Source organism: Glycine max, chromosome 3 (assembly GCF_000004515.6).
Source record: "Glycine max cultivar Williams 82 chromosome 3, Glycine_max_v4.0, whole genome shotgun sequence".
Taxonomy (NCBI): domain Eukaryota; kingdom Viridiplantae; phylum Streptophyta; class Magnoliopsida; order Fabales; family Fabaceae; genus Glycine; species Glycine max.
The window spans coordinates 1,951,700-1,973,536 of record NC_016090.4 but is presented as its reverse complement, the minus strand read 5'-3'; the positions used below and the strand labels follow the sequence as shown (position 1 = coordinate 1,973,536).

Sequence of the window (21,837 nt, the reverse complement as noted above, 5' to 3'; positions counted from 1 at the left end):
ATTTTTTAATAAATTTACTTTTATAATGTTATTTAAGCACACAAAATAATTTTAAAAAGTTAATTTGATGAATGTCACTGTTAATCGAAATAAATGGTTACTCATTTTCAAACAAAACCGTGTGAAATAAAAAGAAGGAAAATTAAGTATGTATTTGACGTCAGTCTCAGCAAGTGTATGGAGTCCCTTCATTCCAAAATTCCAACACGCAAGTGTAGATGAGATGTGCAGAGAAAGAGTCTCCTCAGGAGAGAGACCGATGAAGCACAACGGAAGCAGCTATTGGTGCCGGCAGCGACCAATGGAGAAGATATTTTATTGACCAAGATGCCCTTTTGTATGTTTCATGCCACATTGTATTATAAAATGGGAAATCATTTGTAGATACTTGTTCCTCTAGCTAGATTGGGACAATGAGATTGAACATCTAATCTAAAAGCATTTAAGTGGGAAAGTATAATATTTCTAGTATCTAGTGCTAGATTATATATCTACAATCACATTCAATTAGATTGTGATATTTTAGGAATGATTACTATTATTCAATTTGAGATCGTAGTGTGTATCTTAGACAATTACACCAATAACATTGACCTGACTTTGAGATAAGGTCAAAGTGTTTTTGATTCTTGCTCCCTTGATGAGATTGATCGACATGTGGACAATGACTTGATCAAGTGGGGAAGTATAATATGTCTGATATCTAGGTCAAGTGGGAAAGTATAATATGTTTGGTATCTAACTAGATTGGGAGTAAGAGATTGAACATCTAATCTAAAAGCATTTAAGTGGGAAAGTATAATATGTTTGGTATCTAGGTCAAGTGTTAGATTATACACCTACAATCGCATTCAATTAGATTGTGATATTTTAGGAATGATTTTTTGTAATCAATGTAACAGTTATTCAATTTGAGATCGTAGTGTGTATCTTAGGCAATTATACCAATAACATTGACGTGACTTTGGGATAAGACCAAAGTGTTTTTGATTCTTGCTACCTTGATGAGGTCGGTTGACATGTGGACAATGACTCGGTCAACGACCTAACATTCATGATTAAGCCACAACTTTGCCCGCATATGATTGAAAAGTTACACAACCCCTCAATTTCAAGTATGATAGTGTATAGAGGCTAAAAGAAGACAAAAAAATCATGTTAGTCAATATATGACTGTGAGGGATACACAACCCCTTGGCCTCTAGTGTGATAGAGTGTAAAGGCTAAAAGAACATCATAACTCAATCAACATATGATTGGATACACAATCTCTTAGTCTTAAGCGCGATAATACATAGAGGCTAAAAGAAGACCATAACTTGATCGGTATATGATAAAAAGAAATTTCAATACTTAAGCTCTAATTGATACCTAGATTAATATAATATGATTAAAAAATAAGAAGAAATAATAAATAATATTATCAAGTATTTGGATCAATTTATATAATTATTATTTCGGTTTAATAAGTAGTTTTGAATTTTTTCATACAGTAATAGTTTTGACTTAGTTTGAAATCTGAAAATACCATTTAATTTCTATGATATTCAAATAAAATATTTGATATATATAAGATTGTTTATGTAAGGAATAAAACTCATAAATTTTAATAAATTTCAACGAAATATACACGAGTGTGTTAAAAAAATGTGTTGCTGGCATATATATTGTTTATATATAATTACTCTTGTAAAATATAACATGCCAAAAGGGTGCATTAGAAAAAAAAAATTAGGGTATGCTTGTGCTTCTTGTAAAAAGGAAAGTTGCCTCCTAAATTATATATTGGTTGACTAGGTTTGTAAAATTGTGTTGCGTTGACAAGATCAAGAGTCAAATTGTCTCTCCAACAAGTGGAATCAGCATTGTGTTTCTATCTTTATCCACTGTTTGACTCGGACACAATCAAAGATGAACAACACAATACAAGGTTTGGCAATTGCAGAACCAAACCGTCTTAACCTCCCCCAACTAACTAATAAACTACACTAAAAATTATGCATGTATATAAAGAACATTAATTTTATGAGACTTGAGCTGAACCTCAAGATTCACGACTTTTGGTGTTAACTTCGCCACATTTGGCATATTCGCCAATGGGATTCATTTGGTTTTATTTATTTATCCCTTTGTGTGATTGAAAAGTGATGTTGTCATCTTTTGGTGCAAAGATTAATTTGAGCCATGCATTTCACCAAGTCCACGCTTTCCACGAGTTGTACTCCACATAATAATATCCCATGTAGAAATTATATGAAAAAAAATGGAATATAGTTTTTTATTTGCCTAAACCAACCAAAAAAAATTGTTGAAAAAATTGTTTTTTTTTAACACAAATTTGAAACAATAAAAAGTTGCCTCTTTAATTTAGTTTTAAGGTTCATTAAATATGATACGAACTTAATAAATTTTGTAATATTTAATAAATTTCAACCAATAATTTTTTTTCCAAATAAATGTATCTTCTTTACATTTCTCACTGTTTAAAGAGATTTATCCATTCTCACTGTGAGTGCTTAGTTTTGTTTTTGAGCCGTCCTTGTGAGCGCATGTTGCTAAACTTTTAGGATGTTTGTTTAAAGTTATAAAATTATTTTTTTGGAAATTATATTTCTAGAAATGTTATGCTGGAAACATTATTTTCAAGAACATGTTTGGTTGTCATTATAATTAGGAATTTTAGAAAAAAATAAAACTTATTTAATTAAAAATTAAAAGTAAAATAATAAACGTGAAGAAAAAAAAGGGAATGAATAGTTATTGTAGAGAATAATTTTTATTCTCAAGGAATTACAAGATACACACAATTTAGCATGAGAATGAGAAGTAATAAAACCATAAATATTTCATATTATTGGAAATCAAATATTTCTGAGAATATTTTTATCAAAACTTATAACAAAGAATGTGATATTTTTAAGTCCATAATGTGGGCGCCCTTAAAACCTATGTTTTTAAGAACATAACATAGGCCGTGCGCTGTTTGTTCTTCATTTCATTACCCCATTTCAGTTAGGCTTTTGCGTCCTGCACCATTTTTGCTAATTACACCCACAACATTTTAATATTCCCAAATTACCCTTCTGTATTATAACTTGGTCTCTCACTTTCGGAAAATCCCCAAAATTTTAAAATATTTGTATTATCTGGTGTATGACAGGTCTACACCTGTGATAGTTTATGCTTGTCACGAAAATTAGTTAGCATGGTAACATATAAGCTTAATTCCTAGTTTTTAACTCTCATCTCTCAATAGTATCAAACAGAAAACTTAATTCTAATTAAGTAAACAGTTCTTTAAATGATCATTATTATATCTCTGAAATGTTTGAGTTCACAGCTGTCTCTTAATTATGCTTTATTGGAACTGACATTGTCAAATACCTTTCACTAATGTTACAATTACTGTTGTTCTTATATAACCTTATGCATCATTAAGGTATTGATAAGAAGAGCTCAAGTTCCTGATGAGCTTACAGGTGGTTACAAAGTCAATGCTGATCAAGAATATTGTGATTTCTGTATACAATATACATGGTTCTTCTGAGGTATTACTTAATGTTTTCAAATGAGAAAAAAGAGAGGCTTTCTTTTGTGGGTCAAAATGTCAAATGCACTTCTCTCTATAGCCAAATCTGCTCTTATTTATAATATATATAATCAACAGATTTTTTTATTGATTTCATTTTATCTATCTTGTATATTAATTATTTTTTTTTACTAAAACATACTGAATTATCTTTTTCTCTCTCTCTCTCTCCTATTGGAGATTATAAATGATTAGTAGGTTTCCGATAAAGTTAAGGAAAATTTTAAAAAAAAAATTATAATTAAACAAATTTAATGCTAATAACTCAATAAATTAATTTTCTTAATAAACCTAAACTAATCAATCATGTTTTATATTTAGAGATGGAGGGAGTAATTTGTAATGAAATTAATAAAGTAAGGAAAAATTTGAAAAAAACATTATAGTTATAGATAAATTTAATACATAATTAAATTAACTAACTTTTTAATAAGCCTAAATTAATGAATTATGTCTTATATTTAGGGACAAGAGAGTAATTTGGAATGAAATTTTAAATCACAGTAATTAGTCTTGTCTAGTAGTCAGCAGAGAAGATCCCTTATTTTATAAGCTGCCTAAAAATTTAATTTACAATGCCTATTGTGTGATAAACCTCTTAAATAAATGTCTCCCTACTCTTCTGCTTTTGTTCACCTTGAAGTAGCTGAATAGTGCCATACTGCCATGGTCTACCATTTCCATCTGTTTTGTTACAGTAACCACATCTTAAGGCTATTTGCAATCAGGGTCATGAAACCTGTGAAGACAACATAGAGCCTTTAATTTTTTTTTAATTAATTTAAAATGGTTAGAACCTGTTCTATTCCTTTTCAAAAAGAAGCTTTCATTTCAAAATGGGAATAATCAGACTATTCTAAAATGTAACTTTAGATTTCGGAATTGACATTCAGGAAGCTTAAAAAGGCAAAGGAGGCAACATTGAAAGTGCAGAAAGCAATTGTCTGAACTTTTCAACCTATTATTTTTATTTATAATTTATATATGTAAAAAAATTAATTATTAGATAAAAATTAATTATCATAAAATTTATTATGTAAATTTACATGTGCATTAAATATACATTAGAAATTTTAGTATTATATATAACGATATTAATTATTTTATAACATAATTGGCCTATTAATTCAGTTTGTTAGAGCGTTGGACTAATAATACGAAAGTCACTGCTTGGACCATTAATTAATCGGTGTATGAGATACAGATTGTCTATCTGTATTAAGCTTATGAAAGAACAAAATCGATATTTCGTATGTTATGTTGGGTGTATTAGTAAAATTGCTGGGTGCCCCTAGCACTTCTCATAGATAGAGTGGGCTTTAAGGATATAATAAGACCAAACTCGTGAAAATTTTCAGCTGGTGGTGAGATTGATTTAAAAATACAAGTATATGTTCTTTTTATCGTATGTGCATGCTGTATGCTATATGCTAAGTGATGTCTGGTACAAAACACGTGTTAGAATTTTTTAATAATTTATCTGAGATACAATTAATTATGATTTTTTCTATGAAAAAAAACTAATAATTCATTAAAAAAAATATTCTAAACCAATTTAGTAGTCCGTTTGCAATATAGATGCCTAATAATTAATGTAGTTTAACAAATTTGGTATAGGTCTTAACAGATTTTTTGTATGTTTTTTTACCAGACAAAGAAATTAGATTAAAGAGTTAAGGGAATATTTCAATCAATATGTTTTAAAAACTAACCCTTACAAGATTATCTCATACTACAACAAGAATAATCTTATCACGTTAAGTGAAATAAGCAAATCAGCAAAAAAAAAAAAAAAAAACATACATTAGTAGGCTCACATAATCTATGTGAACCTACATGATTTCTAACGAATTTATTAACAAACAATTAGTAACATGTTAAATCAATCCTCTTTGTCAAACATGATTTGTAACAATAGAATCATTTTTATCTTCTAACAAGTTAAACAATCAACCATACAACATTTCATGCATGTTTAGTTGAGCATCATCAATCCATGTTTATCTAAGAATCACATCATATTTAACATAAAAGCAATTATAAATGCGTGTTTGATTTAAATTATCGGATGTAAAAATCCATGTCAAATGAGAAACAACTCTCAATCGCTTCTGCATATATAGTGAATTTGTCGTGAAAAAAATGATGGTACGCACATAAACAATGCAAATTTAAACGCACTATAAGTTATTTTATAGGTTCAATAAAACTGTTTTGAACGAAATAATTAATTTGCTAGCTGAATCTGTCATGTAAGTAAAATTAATGCATCTATATACGGAGTGAAAAGCCCTTGGGCAAGGGTCATTTTATTTGAAAAAATATTTTCAATTTATTTATTTATACTTTTTTTTTTGTTTTTTTGTTTACTTTGTTTTATGTTTTTGTTTTCTTATACAAATCTTGAAAAACAAAACTTAAATAAATATAATGTAACATTTATTTATTAAAAAAAAATTCAAATCAAAAGAGATATTTTGCTAGTAATACTATTCAGTTATTTGCCAGTTCATGGTCCAAAATTAGGAGGAAAAAAACCCCAAGTCTCTTTGACTGTCGATTTTAAAGAAATCGGCGTCATGGTGTATGATTGATCAGGCTGGTTTCAGGCTTTCAGCTAGCTTTGACATTTGTGATTTGTGTAGAGCATTGGGAAATTCACAACAAGCATCATGATTGGGGTTTAGTTTGTATAAGTGACTATAGATTTTTGGGTACAATAATTGACAAGAAAGGGAAGACACCCTCAAATTCACTTGCATGTTTGCAAAGCCAAAAGTAGTCAAATTCAAAGGATTATTGTAAGTTTAAATTGCAAGTAATTTTATCCAATTATAACTCCTAAACTCAAGTAGTTATTGGATGGCCAAGGAACTGGATCCCTTGAGAGGAATGCCTACAAAGTGAGATTTTTGATGGTTTAAGGGAGATTTAAAATTGGTACTTGTAAATTATTCTTTGCTCTTTGCTTTTGACCAAACTTACACTAACCTTTCCTAAGGTTGGTGGTAAAATACACAAAAGTCATTCTAGCAATTACACACGTCTCCTCTGCATTATTGAGATATTACATGCACCTATAAACGCCTTTTGCTGACAACAAAATACAAATGATGTCATTTTGCGTTACTATGAGTTGTAAAATAACCCCATAAACCCTTTTCCCACCATCTTCCTCTTCTCTGGAATCCTAGCTCGAACCCTCTCTTTTCAAATTCTCATTTCTTCATATGTGCCGTGAATGTGTAAAAGTCTTCCTCTAGCTAGCTCCAAAATACAATCCCATTTTTTATTCACAACTTTTAACATAACCCTACTGGGGTGGATTTGATTTAGGTTTTACTAAGGTGGGTATATATATAAACAATGAATTGGTGGTTTTGCGGGGATGAGGGTGGTGGCATGGTGGGTTGTTAAGGGTGGACTAATTTAGTGAGACTTGGGTTAGATGTGATCAATGGAAGATCGAAAGGGGTTGGAGGCGATTCAATGATGGCTAAAGTAAGGTTGCTAGAATGAATGGAGTTGGTTGTGAAGCTTGATCATGTTGTTGTAGTGGATGGGTGAGAAAAATGTTAAAAACATGCTAATTATTAAGGGTTTTTTAGTAAATTAAAACACATTTTAGTTTCTAAATTATTCTTAAAAATAAAAAGTCATGTGTTTGACATGTGTTTGTTAAATGATTATCATTTCCTTAATGTGGGTGTAAAAATAGCATATCATAATGATTCCGAGAAGTTGTGTATAATTTTCAAATAAAAGAAGATTTAGGTATATAAAGTTAGTTTAATTTTCTCTAAAATAGTTTTGCATGTTATTTCGGATAAAATATAACTTTGATAATCACTTTATTTGTTAAATGTGTAATTTTGGTTCAATTTTCATTTTTTCTATATTTTATTCTTTTATTTCTTATAATTTAATTAAATTATTTTTTATGATACCTATTTAATCCTATCATATATGATTAAAGGATATTTCAATATCACTTTTATTACTTATATATATGCACACAAAAATATATTTTTATTTTGAAATTTCTTTTATATAGTTTTAAGTTAATTTTCATTAACAAACATAAGATATTGTTGATTTGAGTAAAATTAAATTCAAATTTCTTAAATAAAATCTTAAATTTAAATTTTGTAGATGAAAAAAAATAATTAAGAGAATAAATTTCACTAAAAAATGATTAATTATAGGACTTTTTAATCATTGACTTTGTTGATGGATATATATATATACTTCAAACCAATGACATAGTATAGTAAGTAAACAAAAGTTAATTTAATTAAAAAAGAAAAAAAGACATAAATTGGTACGTACTTAAAAAGGCAAAAATTAATTAAAATTTGAAGATTATTTCATTTACAAATATGAGTAGGACACAATCAAGTTACCACAAATTCCAAATGCAAGAGGGAAGGGGATAGAAAAACATGGAAAGGGTAGCTAGCCCCACGGTGCACATGAGGTGCAGTGCTATGGAACTGGCCTCTTTTAAAGTTCAACGCTCGATGCTGGCAACAAGGTGTAGTGTCATGTCTCTCAACTATTATCATCTTCATGCATATTTTTTCCCACCTAATATATCCACAACCACTCAGGTTTCAAAGTTAGGGAAAAATCAAATGAAGTGAATTAAATTTTCCAAGTAAGAGACAAACTACAATTCCAAAAAATCTGCGCACTCTTTGTTCCCTATTCACTGCAAGGGCAAGCAATGCAATGCCAGCAAGCACGCTCAGTAGTGGTGATCAGATGAAAGCTCAACTGGCTGATGGCAAAAGTGAGAGGGGTCTACACCCCCAAAAATGGAAACTGGCATTAATGTCCCTTTCCACACCCATGAAAGCTTTCTCCTACTAGAAACCCTAAACTACCCCACCCTAAAAGCCTAAGGGGATAATAACTAATAAGCTTATATTGGTGGTGTTGTGTGTGGAATCATTGGACCCCACATGTGGAGGAAAATTATTAATGTCATGTGACTTCAATTATCATCACTTTGTTTCATTCACTTCTTTCAATTCACCCCCTTTTATCTTTTTTCAACTCTTTCTTCCTATTCTCACACCCTTTGTGGTAAATCCTTCTTCTTGGAGCTTGTTAGTTTATGGTGTTCTCGTGGATTGTAAATGATAATGTTTATGAATTATAGTCGTCATGCCAATTTTGAAAGGCACAGAAAATGTGTCCAACCATGTGACGCCCTATAAAGAAGTAGTGTGTGTTGAACTAGGACTAAGTGACTAACCTTTGGGTGGCTACAAATCCATAATAATTGAAACGTAAAAGAATGACCCGAAGAGAGAAAGAGTTTTGTTTCGTCCTTTTATGTTAACATTTATATGTAGTCTGTAAAATTTGGCCCTCAAATTTTACATATATGTTAAAAAAGAAAAAAAGGAAACAGAAAAAGAATAGCAATAATTTTTTGGAAGGCAAAAAGAATAGCAATAGTGGTCCCTATGATATAAACTATTTAAAACACCCAACTGGCTACAATGCAATAAACTACTAAATGAAGCCATGGTTATGTATCTGATAATTTTGAGATCTTATGCAACATGTATTCACTGAATTATTTTATATCAAAATTTCTTAATCAAACCATCATTACTTATTCTGATGTCTTAGTCGTTTAGAAAAAAAATACTTGCAACTTATAGACTTTGTCTACTTGTAAATAATGGGTGCGTAAGTTTAAAAATTTTGAAGACTAAAAAATTTAAAATTAACAAGTACTCAAGGAATGTTGGGATTTTTTCATGAAACTAACTATTTCAACTTAAAAAATGACTTATAATTTTTTAAAACTTCTTTCAATAAATTTATTAGTGAAATTTATTAAAATAATTTCTTTTAAGCTTATTTTAATAAGTTTAATAATAAAATTTATTATATAAACTCTCATAACGTAAGAATTTATGTAAGCATTTATTTGCACTTCCTCAAATGCATATTATTACCACGAATATCTTTTGGTAAAATTAGTTTATAAGCTAGTTGAAAGTTTATAAGTTACAAGTTAAGATTGAAAAATTAAAAGTTAATTGATTTAATTAAAAATGTTTTATAAGACTAACTTATAAGTTCATTGATAAATATCAAATGACATAAAAAATACATATTCAATTGTACCAATGATTTAATTAACAAAAGGAGAATTTTTGTATTTAAGTATTGAATCGATAAAATAAAAATTATGCAAGGAATGATGTAATAATGATAATTGATGAATCCATTATTATATGTGTGTAAGAATGTAAAATTAGATATGAGAGTTTGTTTTAGACGTGAATAAAAAAGATAAGATGATTTTTAAATTGAATAAAAGGATAAAATAAAATTTTAAATAAAATAAAGGATAAAATTGAGAAGAAGAAAAATTAATAACTTATAAAAGTTTATTTTTCATAAGTTATTTTAAGTACTTATCAAAATAAGTTACAACAATAAACTCTTATACCAAACAAACTTAATCAAAGGAGTTATAAGTTAGTCAAATTTTTTACAAGTTTATCAAAGATCTTTTCAAACATAGCCATGCACAGAATTTTCAATTAAATTTCAAAAAAACACAAAAAATAAATTTAAAATAATATATATATATATATATATATATATATATATATATATATATATATATATATATATATATATATATATATATATAATGGGTCAAAAGTTATTACTAACATCACGGGAAATTGGTGGTCAAGAATCTTACAAAAGGCTGCGAGATGGCTACAAAATGGGTGGAGTACATTGTGATAGTTTAAAGCAAAGCTAAAATATTGATTCTTGAATTATGATTTGGTTTTAAATGTAGCCCTTTGTAAATTTTTCAAGACGTTGTTATGGAATATGGGACACTTGTTAGTTAAGTTCCTAATACACTGTTGAAAATTTGAGGGTCCTTAACCTTTTATGGAAAACTCCAACAGGAACGCAATCTCTAGCAAATCTGAAAATTACTGGTTCACTTTATATGATAATAGAAGATGTCCTATAAAAACTTAGGCTAACGGGGAGGAAATTTTCAATTATTAATTTGCTTTTAATTGATTGAAGTTGAATATCATGCTCCCAAAATCAAGACTTTTTTTTATCAGCACATTAGTTTCATTAGAAAGGTACAATGCCTTTCCCAGGTACAAAATATATAGTTTGATCATTCCAACAGAAACTTGATCAACCTTCTGATGACAGAAAACCCAAACGTTATTATATACAGAAAATCCAATACCCCTGCCAAAAAGCACATCATATCCGCCTCACTAAATTACCCAATAACAAAAAAAGTATTTTCAACTAAGAAATACATTCATTTTTGTGTGTTATTTTGAATGCTTTTCTCAATTACAATATATATTTTCGGTAGGTCGTCTTACAAAACACACATATTAAAAAATCATAATTATGTAACTTTATTAAAAAAAATAGAATTAAAAATATACTTAGCAAGTTTTCAATGTTCCTTTTAATTATTGTTTCTTTGTAGTCAATTTTTTTTTAAAAATGGTTTTGGTTCATATGTACATTTAATTAAACGTACTACTAAAAATACACGTTTTTACGACGCAAGGTTAACTATGGTCGTCAAAAAATTATCAACATTTGGATAGCAGTGACAATTTTATAATTATTATCAACATTTTAAAGACAGTTTCATAGAACCGTCTTTGAATTAAGGTTCTCTCCCCTAGAGAACTTCGTCACCTTCCTCACCTCTTCCCCGGCCAACTTATTCATTTCTCTCTCTCTCACCACTCTCCTTTTCTTCTCATCCCTCTTCATCACTCTTTGCGATAAAGCTCCCCTCAAAATGACAACAAAAAAACAATAACAACGATGATGGAGATCTCAGCTTCCTTGAGGAACCTGATGACGCCGCCACTTCTCACCACGACCATTTTCCAGATCCCAACCCGTTCAACGAGGACGTCGAGGATGATGAGGATGACTTTAGAGACTTCGTCGGCTTCGACCACTCGTCAGAGGAGGCATTCAAGGAGCTCGAGGTGGACTATAAGGACGTCATCATTTTGAAGGTGCACAACTTCACCATTGTCATCGAGAACAACCGTTTTGTCATGGTCAAGATCTACACGCCCTAGTACAGCCACTGCCAGGCCCTCGTGTTGGAGTGAGAAAGAGATTTTTTTTATCATTGTAATTAGGGTTTTAGGTTCCTAATTGGTACTCAAAGTATTTTTTCTACAAACTCAACATGTATGTATTGTCAACTAAACTGTCTCTATTGGGTAAAAAGAAATTAATTGAATTTATAGAAGTAAATGACAGTTTATAAGTTTTTTTTATGTTTATTTCATTATAAAAATAATTAATTAATATTCCATTAATTGCTCTAGTAGTGTACCCATTAGGTGAATATTATTAAGGGGTCAGATGTGCACGACAACAAGGTTATTCTAAAGGATAGGGGCAGAAGGAAGTGATCTTAAATATATAGGGTTCATTGTACATGAGATTCCTGAAAAGCCACTCACACACATATGATACATATTATGAATGCAAAGGTGTTGTCAGTTCACGAATATAGGGCTATGTACGTATGAGTAGCGTGTGATGCTTTCGAAGCCAATTTAACATCTTTCAAATTGCTTTCAATGCCCTTGATGTAAGGGTTTGGTGGGGTTGAAGTGATTACCATCAACGATGCCAACAAATTCCCTTGTCAATGTCTGAAAGAGACCTCATGGCTACTCTCGTATGACACGTTTTTATTTGTTTGATCTGTATGTGTTGACGTTGAGTAACATTATTTCAGTTGCAATCTTAGCCGAAATATAAATGTTACTTAATGTAATTTCCGGGAGGGTCATATGCTTAACACTAGAATTTGATTTTGCTGGCTATTATGCTAGAAACAGTTTCATTTGTACACAAATATCTACGCGTTTTTCTATTTTTGTTGTTGAAGTTTAGGATGTGTTTTTAGCTTTTTTGTTTATCAATATGCCTTTTTTATTTTTTTTGTTAATGTATTGTCGAACATTTCAAATTCTCTCGAATTTCATCTAAGGGAAGGGTTATCTCTTTAAAAAAAAAGAGAAAGAATTCTAAGACAAAAATATTAAATAGTATTTTATTTCAATGTATCGAAAATTCTTATAAGAGAAAGAAATCTAAGACAAAAATATTAAGTAGCTAGTATTAGTGTATCATATTCAATTATAACTAGGTTTGGTCTAAGTCTCTGGATATTAAAAAAGTAACATTAGACTACGAGTAATTTGAGTATTGTGAGGTGACCACATGCATTTCAAATAGTGTTGTAATCTATTGATTCTCTAGTGACCACTATTATATATTGGTCTAAGGTAGATGGTCATGTCCGAGTATCCTAAAGTGTAGAAGACAAGTTTTTGGAACATGAATTTTGGGTTCAATTTTAGCTTAATTATTTTACTCTGAGGAAAACGTGAAAAAAATTATTGGTAATAGAATCTGTGTTCTAGCTAGAACATATATGTACAATGGCATCGATCAACATCATGGCTCTTTATCATATGGATAAAGTACAAAGTTTTTGTCTTCCTCAACTTTTTCAAAAGCTTTTAAATATTTGTTCCAAGAACAGTTTTTATCTGATTAATTAAATATGCACCAACAACATCAAACTCAAAATCACACTGTCATAAGAAAAAAAATGCTAATCTCTTTCAATAGAAGACCTTCTTAAGTTGAAAAACTTGATGGCTCAGATTAATTAGTAATTTCTGATATTTGAGAAACAATATAGTAGTAATTAAGCTATAATTAAATACATCAACAGGAATATGTGCCTAATTATCATTTAATGACAATTGACTCATAGCAGCTACAATCATCCTAAGCAAAATAATATTTAATGATGACAGTAACGTGGCTTCAAAGTTATACCCTGTGCTCTCTTTTTTTTTTTTTTTTTACCTCTGTTCAAAATACAAAACTAATTTACACAATCATATTTGTTTTCTTTGGTGAATTTTAATTTAGAATAAATTACATAAATAGTCCCTAATGTTTCATACAATTACACATAATTCCATCCTTTTTCATCCTTTCAATTTTTGTCATCATTTTTTTAACATTTTAAATAGTACTTTAAACACTAAAAAAGATGACATTTGAAGTATCTCTTTCTATCTTAACTCTCTGGTTCATTAAAAAAAAATTTAATTAATTCAGAATTCAATAAATAAGTAAAATCTAATCAATGATTTATATTATTTTCGTCAAGGATTAAATTTAGAAAATAACCCAATGATTCAATCTTTATTTTAATATATTAATCACTTATGTTTAATAATTTAATTATTATTTAAATTATTTTAAGAATTTAATTATTATTTAAATTACTTTAAAGATAAAAAATAAAATCAACATATTTTATAAGAATTAAAATAAAAATTTTACAATGAAAAATTATTAAATTACTGAAAAAAGAATATTTAAGTCTTTATTATATGATGATGGTGTAAAAGTCGATGACGAGGACTATTATAATATCTCACTGATATAATTGCATAAGTTATTGGTCAACCTGCAAAGGGTTTCATGATGATATCACAATAATGGTAACCAGTTTTGGGGTAAACAGAGTTAGCAGCCAGTGGTTAGTGCATTTCCACAAATACTGGTATCAGTTGTAAAGTGTACGTGAGAAGCCCTTCACATGGGGGGGTGCGTGAGAGTGGAACTTTCCTTTCACTTGCCCTAAACTGCAGCAAAAAAAATTAATTAAAAACAATGCAGCAAAGAGAGAAGGGACCATAACATTTACCAAAATTAAATTGGGAAAAGAGAATGAGATAAAAATAAGAATAATTGGGGTTTCCATTTTTTTGTAAAAGAAGATCAAGTGTGTCCCTTTTCTGTGTTCATTGTCTATTTCTATATAGCACACTAACTTCCACTTCTCTGAAACACTCACACACACACACACCATTATCTCATCACAACTACTACTACTATAGGTACTTACTACTTTGCCTAGCTCCTCTTTCTCTCTCTTCCCTTTTGCACTGAACTTCACTCTCTCTTCTATATCAAGGGTTGATCACATAACCTCAATATATTTCTAATAATAATTGATATAGTTTGAGTTATTGTTTCGAGACACACAGAAAAAGAGAGAGAGAGAGAATGGGTAGAGGGAGAGTTGAGTTGAAGAGGATAGAGAACAAAATCAACCGCCAAGTAACTTTCTCAAAAAGAAGGAACGGTTTGCTCAAGAAAGCTTATGAACTCTCAGTTCTCTGTGATGCTGAGGTTGCCCTCATCATTTTCTCAAGCCGTGGAAAGCTCTATGAATTTGGAAGTGTTGGGTATTATTTCTCTCTCTCTCTCTCTCTGAACTGCAAAAATCTAACCCTACCCTTATTTGCAGTTATTTAATTTGTGCACTTATTTTTTTTTTGAAAGTTTTGAGTCCATTTTTGTGAGGAGCAAATCCCAATAGGTATTAAAATTTTAGATTTTGAGTTTTTTTTTCTCTCTGTGTGTGTGGTGGTGCTGAGATAGATAGATAGAGAGATAGATACCTTCTTCTCTTCTCTGAGCAAACACACTTTCTTCTTGCACATCAGCTTCTTTCACCAAAATGGTCACTGGTTTCTGCTTCAGGCTTCCTTTATTTTGCCACGACTGAATTTGATGTTTTTAAGATTCAACCAACACACCCTCTTTCATCACTCACTTTCCACCCTTTATTTTTTTTATTTATATATTTTTTAATCAATTTTCTTTTTTCCCTTGTGTTCTTCTTCTTTCTATCAGTCACCGTTCTTTGTTTTTGCTTCTTTCTCTAATCAACACATGCACCTGATACCTTCCTAGTCTCTCTCTCTCTCTCTCTCATAGGTTCTCCTTTTCTGGATCACTGGATCTTGTGCCCTCGATGATATATATTTTTCGTTTTTTTTTCCTTCTTCTTCTTCTTCTTCTTCTTCTTCTTATGGCAAGGGTTATTAGAGAGGAAAAAAAAATCATGAGTTTTGCATCATTCCAATCACAGGTCGACCCGTTTCATCGTCCTTCCACCTGATACCTCCCTATTGTCAGTTAAAGGTTTCAGCTTTGCGCACTGATCTAGCTACTGATGGAACAGTACATATCTATTTTCCTTCTTTCTCAGAAGGAAAAAGAAGAAACAAGAAAAAACTGAAAAGGAACAAAGCAATTATATATACCCAGTTTTGTAACATAGTGTAATTAAAATGGACGCGTTGATAACTCTCTTGTACCGTTGTGCAAGATCTAGGGCTTTCACAACATATTTCTGTATATGGGAACAATATAATATAATATTTTTTTGTTATAGCTTGAAAGCCTTGAACTTTTTAACCATCAAGAATCTGGTTCTTAACCTTTGTTCTTTGATCTTTCGGTTCTATCATTGTATCTTCTCAGAGATTGTTCTATCTTATGTGTGTCCCGAAAACAATTGCTGTGTCTCTATTTCTTGAGGGGATTGACCATCATATGGGGTGCTTTTGCTGAGTTTGGACTTTGCAATCACAGATAGGTTCTGCTTCTCTTTTTTGTCTTTTACTCTTAGGTCTTTTTAGATGATCAATTGATTCTCTCTCTTTTTCTTTCTCTCTCTTCCAGGGAATCTCCTTAATTAGTTAACCTGCAATGTTGTGTGCATTCTTTTCGTGTTTATGGAGGAGTAATGGCTTATCCTGCACTGCAGCTAGTTTAATTAAGTTTTGTATTTTGATCTTGTATGATGATAATAAATGGTTATGTTTTATCAATTGGTCAAATTTTTTTAAATAAAACTTGAATAGTTTCTTTTTCTTCCTTTGCTTGCTAGCCCTAATAGGTATTATTTGAGTCTGGTCAAGGTATGAATGGCTGAAAATATGAAAAAGGAAAAAATATAAGAAAAAGACTAAATATGTTTCTGTATGTCTTGTTTTTAGATTTAACCTAAAATTAAAATTTCTGACATTTTAACATAATTTTGTGAATACGAGGACATCTGTGGCAAAAATTTCGCATGTGCGGGTGAAATGTTTAAATTTATATGGTGATAGTTAGGGATTCAAAAAGAGAAATGTCCTTTTTTTCTTTTTTACTGTTTTTTGGATCGTGAGTTACCTTCTCTCTTATTCCAGCATTTAATTTTCTCAACAATTATTTAGGTGTTCTTACATATGTCCGTGTAAGAAAATCCCTCAGAAATGATGCTCACGTTCAGATTTTTCTTTTTCGGTCAGCTTAATTTGGTTGTTTACCTCTCTACCTTTGTCTTGATGGAGTAGAAAATAACGTAATGATATATATATATATATATATATTATTTTATTTAATTTTTGTTTGCAAAGAGAAAGTCTTTTTGAATCTAATAGGGGAGTCATTAATTTCAAATTTTGTAGACCATTTCGTAATCTTAACTTTGATTTGTCATGGAAATAGATTTATTCCTTCCGGGTATATATCGAATTGTTCATGCATTGTGGGAAGGCATACTCATACTTGATTTGAAACACTAATTGCTATAATTTCTCCATTTTTTTCTTTTCAAAATACAAGAATTTTGTCTTCTATATTCGTTGCATTTATAAACCTATACATTATACGTTGTTAATAACCAAATGGATGAAAAAGGATTTTGAAAAAGCAACTTAGCTAAATTTCGCAAAATAATTCAGAAAAATTATTTTATTCTTGGACATTGTCTTTGTATGGATATTTGGTTTGATATAGAACATGTCTGCAGGCTATGAGCATATTTGGGTAATTTGTCTGCTATCAGTTTTGAGTACCATGTATAATTAAACACTCTGTGAATTAATAGTAAGGTCGTTTAATCACTTTTTATTTTCGTTTTTGTTTATATCTTACATAAAAGTGATCGAATATATAATAATAAGTTGTTTAATTAGTTGTGTGAAATAACCTAAAAACAATATAGTTGTATTTTGTGCACATATACATTTTTTAATGAGGAAAAATAACTAGTTGGTAAATTATATTAAAAACTAATTTACATAATAACTTTCAAAAAACTTTTAAATTTTTTTTCGAAACATCAATTTAATTAGCCTCAAAATTATTTTTTGAGTCATAATATGTTGTCCCTGTTAAAATTTATATTTAGAATTTGAACTTTAGAATCCACGTATATCTTTAATTACTAACTAGTTCACCTATTGGAATCCTTCAAGTTTAAATCTAAACATATAAAAAATAATTGAAGTCCTTAACTTCGAAATATATATATATATATATATATATATATATATATATATATATATATATATATATATATATATATATATATATATCACAAAACTGAGGCGAAACTACTTGGAATTGCATACATAGGTATTAAGATCAAAATATTAATTGGAGTTTCAAAACACGTGTAGTTTTGTTTAAATAGTATAATTTTCAATGATTCAGAATTTTTAAAATTTTTCCTCATTTTAATCTCCTATATAAAACATCAACTGCCAACGTTTACACAACTATACGTAATTTAATTTGCTTTGTACTAATATTGACCAATCAGTTACCTTTGATTCGCAGGACTACCAATACTATTGAGCGATACCAACGTAGCTCTTTTACTCCTCAAGACGAACACGTTGAATGTGAAACTCAGGTATGCATGTGTTCATTAACCCAAGCTCAATTAAACATTATTTTTTAAATTATTTGTCTTCTATGGTTTCGAAATTTTAAAATTTCTACATGAGATTCTTTTTACTGGTACGTGTTAATTTGATCTCTTGTCCTTTTTTAAACAAAAATAACAAGGGTGACAAAGGACAATAGTCTATATTAATTGGTACAAAACTTTTTTTTTCAGCATGCTTGGGAAAATAATTAACCTAGTATATAAGATAAGGCTTTGTTGTTGGTGTTGCAATGTTGCATGTTAATTGTGAAATTAAGCACACTTCCTTCCATCCATTAGTTGTGAAATATTTTCCTTTTGAAAGAATGCAAAAAGATAGCCCCGTCTATAGTATATATTAATCTAAAGTCTTAATGATATGATACATCTCTATATATAACAGCACATAATTATATCTTGTTAGTGAATCAATTATGAATTTTTTGTTTTGGCAATTAGAGCTGGTACCAAGAAGTTTCAAAGCTAAAGGCAAAGTATGAGTCTCTTCAAAGGACCCAGAGGTAATCACTATGCCCCTTCTAAAGTATAGAGTTTAATTTATTTTAACATATACCTTCTGATTAATATATTGTCATGTTTTCAACAGTCACATGCAAATTAAATGTATGTTAATCACAAACAAAAGGAGTTAATTAATATAGTAACAAAGGTTAGAAAATCATAACCACCCATATAAAAATTAACTTTCCAATCTATTGTTGTTTTAGGCATTTGCTTGGGGAAGATCTTGGACCATTGAACATAAAGGAGCTGCAGAATATTGAGAAACAGCTTGAAGGGGCTTTAGCACAAGCAAGACAAAGGAAGGTGCGAACACATATCTAGAGTTTCTCTTTATTGCTCTATGGATTTCTTGTTGGTACTTTACCTTAATTAGGTTGTAAAGCATGCAACAATCTTTCCAGTAGTTTCACTAGAAGTACTATACATCATACTCTTTGTGATGTATATATGTACACAAGATTATCAAGCTTGAGAGTCTACGTAAACTTGTGAGAATTTCATAGATTCGACTCGTGAACTCAACTTATAGACTCATAAGAGTCTACTTCATATAAAATTAATAATAAAATATTTATAAATGATATATCAATTAAATATTTCAACAATATAATAAAGTAAAATAGTAAATCATAAATTTCATAATACTTAAATAATCAAATCTAGTAATGTATCACTACTAAATAATAACTTGCATATGTTAGTGGTAAATCATTCCCATTGATGATTTGATGTTATTAGAGAACAAGAGTTTTATTTTATTAAAGGTAGAATTTTTTTTATTTGAGAACAACACACTAAATGAATATATGTTGATCACTAAATAGACAGAAAATAACTCAAAATGACTTATATTTCGGTTTAATTTTTTTAACTTATTGACTCGTCGACTCGGTGATAAATTCGAGAGACTATCGAGTTTACTTAGAGTTTATAGAGTCTACTAAAAAAAGAATTTGCATAGAGGTCAACTCACAAAAGATAAGTAGACTCGTAAACTCGTAAGAGTTAACGAGTTAACTCGATAATTTGATAACCATGTGTGTACATATAATAAACATTACCATATGATATATATAAGAGGGAGGTAAGGAAAAAAAAGAGAGAGATGGAGGAGTTTACTTTCCAATACATATGTAAAGTTAACTAGTTTTTTTTTTTATTTTCTTATCAAAGCCCTAATTTGTACTTCTATAAAGAGTTAATGTCAAAACATTCAAGGGAAGAAAATTAAATTTATGAAAATAAAACAAAGCATGTATATCCTTCAAAGTATTTTTCTCCTAATTAAGGATTCTTATAGATTCATTTCATTATAAATTTCAGTCGTCTCACTTTTTACTAAAATCCCAACTTCAAGATATATAGAGGAAATCTTGATACAAGTTATAAACATGTGTAAATCCTCTCTTTTTTACATAATATATATCATTTTGCCTTAAAAAAAAAAGAAGAGGAAATCTTGCTATTAATTAATGCCTAATATGGCCTTTAGGCACTTCCCAGAATAAAATAAATAAATTAATGCCTAAAAATATTCAGTAAAATATACTTTGATTTAGATGTCCAAATTAAACAGCCAATTGAGACTCTAGAGACAGATAGCATTAACTAAATGGGAAGCAATCTTGGTAATGACCAAGTTTCTAAACAAGCTTTAATTTGTTTGAAGCTTTAAATGAAAAATCTCAACAGGTTTTTTGTGTATTTCATACGAAGAGCTAGTTTCAATCTGTTTTACACACCATAAGTTGTATTGCCAGTTGAGACGCTAGAAAGAAAGAATTTTGGAAGACATTACTTAAATTTTATTTCAATTGCAGACACAAATCATGATTGAACAAATGGAAGAGCTTCGCAGAAGGGTGAGCCATGCTACTTGCACACCTATTTTGGCCTTATAATTTTCCTATCTATAGTCAAATTAATTTTTAAAGTCAATTACTGTCCAAATATGTTTTACAATTGAAATCTTAATATACATTATGGATCAGTATTCATTAATTTACTCAATTTTGATATTTTTCAACCATCTTGCAGGAGCGCCATCTTGGAGACATGAATAAGCAACTTAGACTCAAGGTTTTACAATGTAGCACCTAACAATTTAGGTGTAGATGTGCACCATTTTAGTGCAGGATAATGTCTTGCCATATTTTTTCTCAATTAATTAACACGTATATTCTAATTTCTTTATAAATTGAATCTTAATTTTCAGCTTGAAGCAGAGGGATTTAATCTTAAAGCTACGGAAAGCTTGTTGAGCTTTACTTCAGCTGCTGGAAACAGTGGCTTTCACTTTCAGCAGCCTCCTCAAACCAATCCTATTGATTACCAGCAGCCAGAACCCTTTTTGCAAATAGGGTAATTAATGAAAATTTCTTTTAAGCATATGATCGATAGTTAATTACACCAAAAGTTAAATAGACAAACATACTAGCTAGTGTTAATAAATTTTTAGCAAAGGTAATGTGAAATAAAATTAAAATTTCAAGAACAGGCGTGGTTATTTGTCCAACAACTAACTTGATCACACTTCAAACCCTTAAACAAACTCTTGCAATTAAAACCTTGATTAAATGAAATATGAAGATGTAAACAAGTTTAGAAATGTATAAGATACCTTTATTTCATGATAAGTTTTGGGTCAACTTTATGCCATATGTCAAATTTCAATTTGTTGTATGTGATATGTTGGTATCCGAAAACAGAAATACAAATGATAGACTTTCAATGGTCAGAAATTTTAATTTAATTAACCTCTTACTTTGAATAGGTACCATCAATATGTTCAATCTGAGGCATCTAATGTTCCAAAGAGCATGGCTTGTGAGACTAACTTCATGCAGGGATGGATCCTTTGATCAATCTTATTAATTGAATTAAGTATATGATGATTTACCTTATTGTCTATATCCTTTTTAGATTTTTTGTGTTTTGGCTGTTGTTAAATGTACCTTTGTCACCAGAAAAGTTGCAAACTTGTTTAGCTCTTTCTGTAATTGGATACAAGTACTACAGACAATGGTTTTACTATATGTTAAAGCAATGCTATTGTTTTTAACTTTGATGCTTTGAA

General features: G+C 29.7%; 1 protein-coding gene across 1 annotated transcript; it reads left to right on the top strand.

Annotated features, from left to right (window-relative positions):
* The first annotated feature begins 14,509 nt into the window (after positions 1–14,509).
* LOC100810549 (agamous-like MADS-box protein MADS3) lies at positions 14,510–21,837 on the top strand. The gene is made up of 8 exons (XM_003521389.4): positions 14,510–14,931; positions 18,146–18,221; positions 18,696–18,757; positions 18,965–19,064; positions 20,582–20,623; positions 20,799–20,840; positions 20,977–21,122; positions 21,535–21,837. The coding sequence occupies exons 1-8, from the start codon at positions 14,750–14,752 to the stop codon at positions 21,620–21,622; spliced, it is 738 nt and encodes a 245-aa protein (XP_003521437.1). The 5' UTR covers positions 14,510–14,749; the 3' UTR covers positions 21,623–21,837.

Excerpts from the sequence above, each read along its gene's own strand:
- LOC100810549 (XM_003521389.4), top strand. The coding sequence starts at position 14,750 with ATGGGTAGAGGGAGAGTTGAGTTGAAGAGGATAGAGAACAAAATCAAC. Across the intron at positions 19,065-20,581 it reads CACAAGCAAGACAAAGGAAG|ACACAAATCATGATTGAACA; the intron begins GTGCGAACACAT and ends TTTCAATTGCAG. Across the intron at positions 20,841-20,976 it reads ATAAGCAACTTAGACTCAAG|CTTGAAGCAGAGGGATTTAA; the intron begins GTTTTACAATGT and ends CTTAATTTTCAG.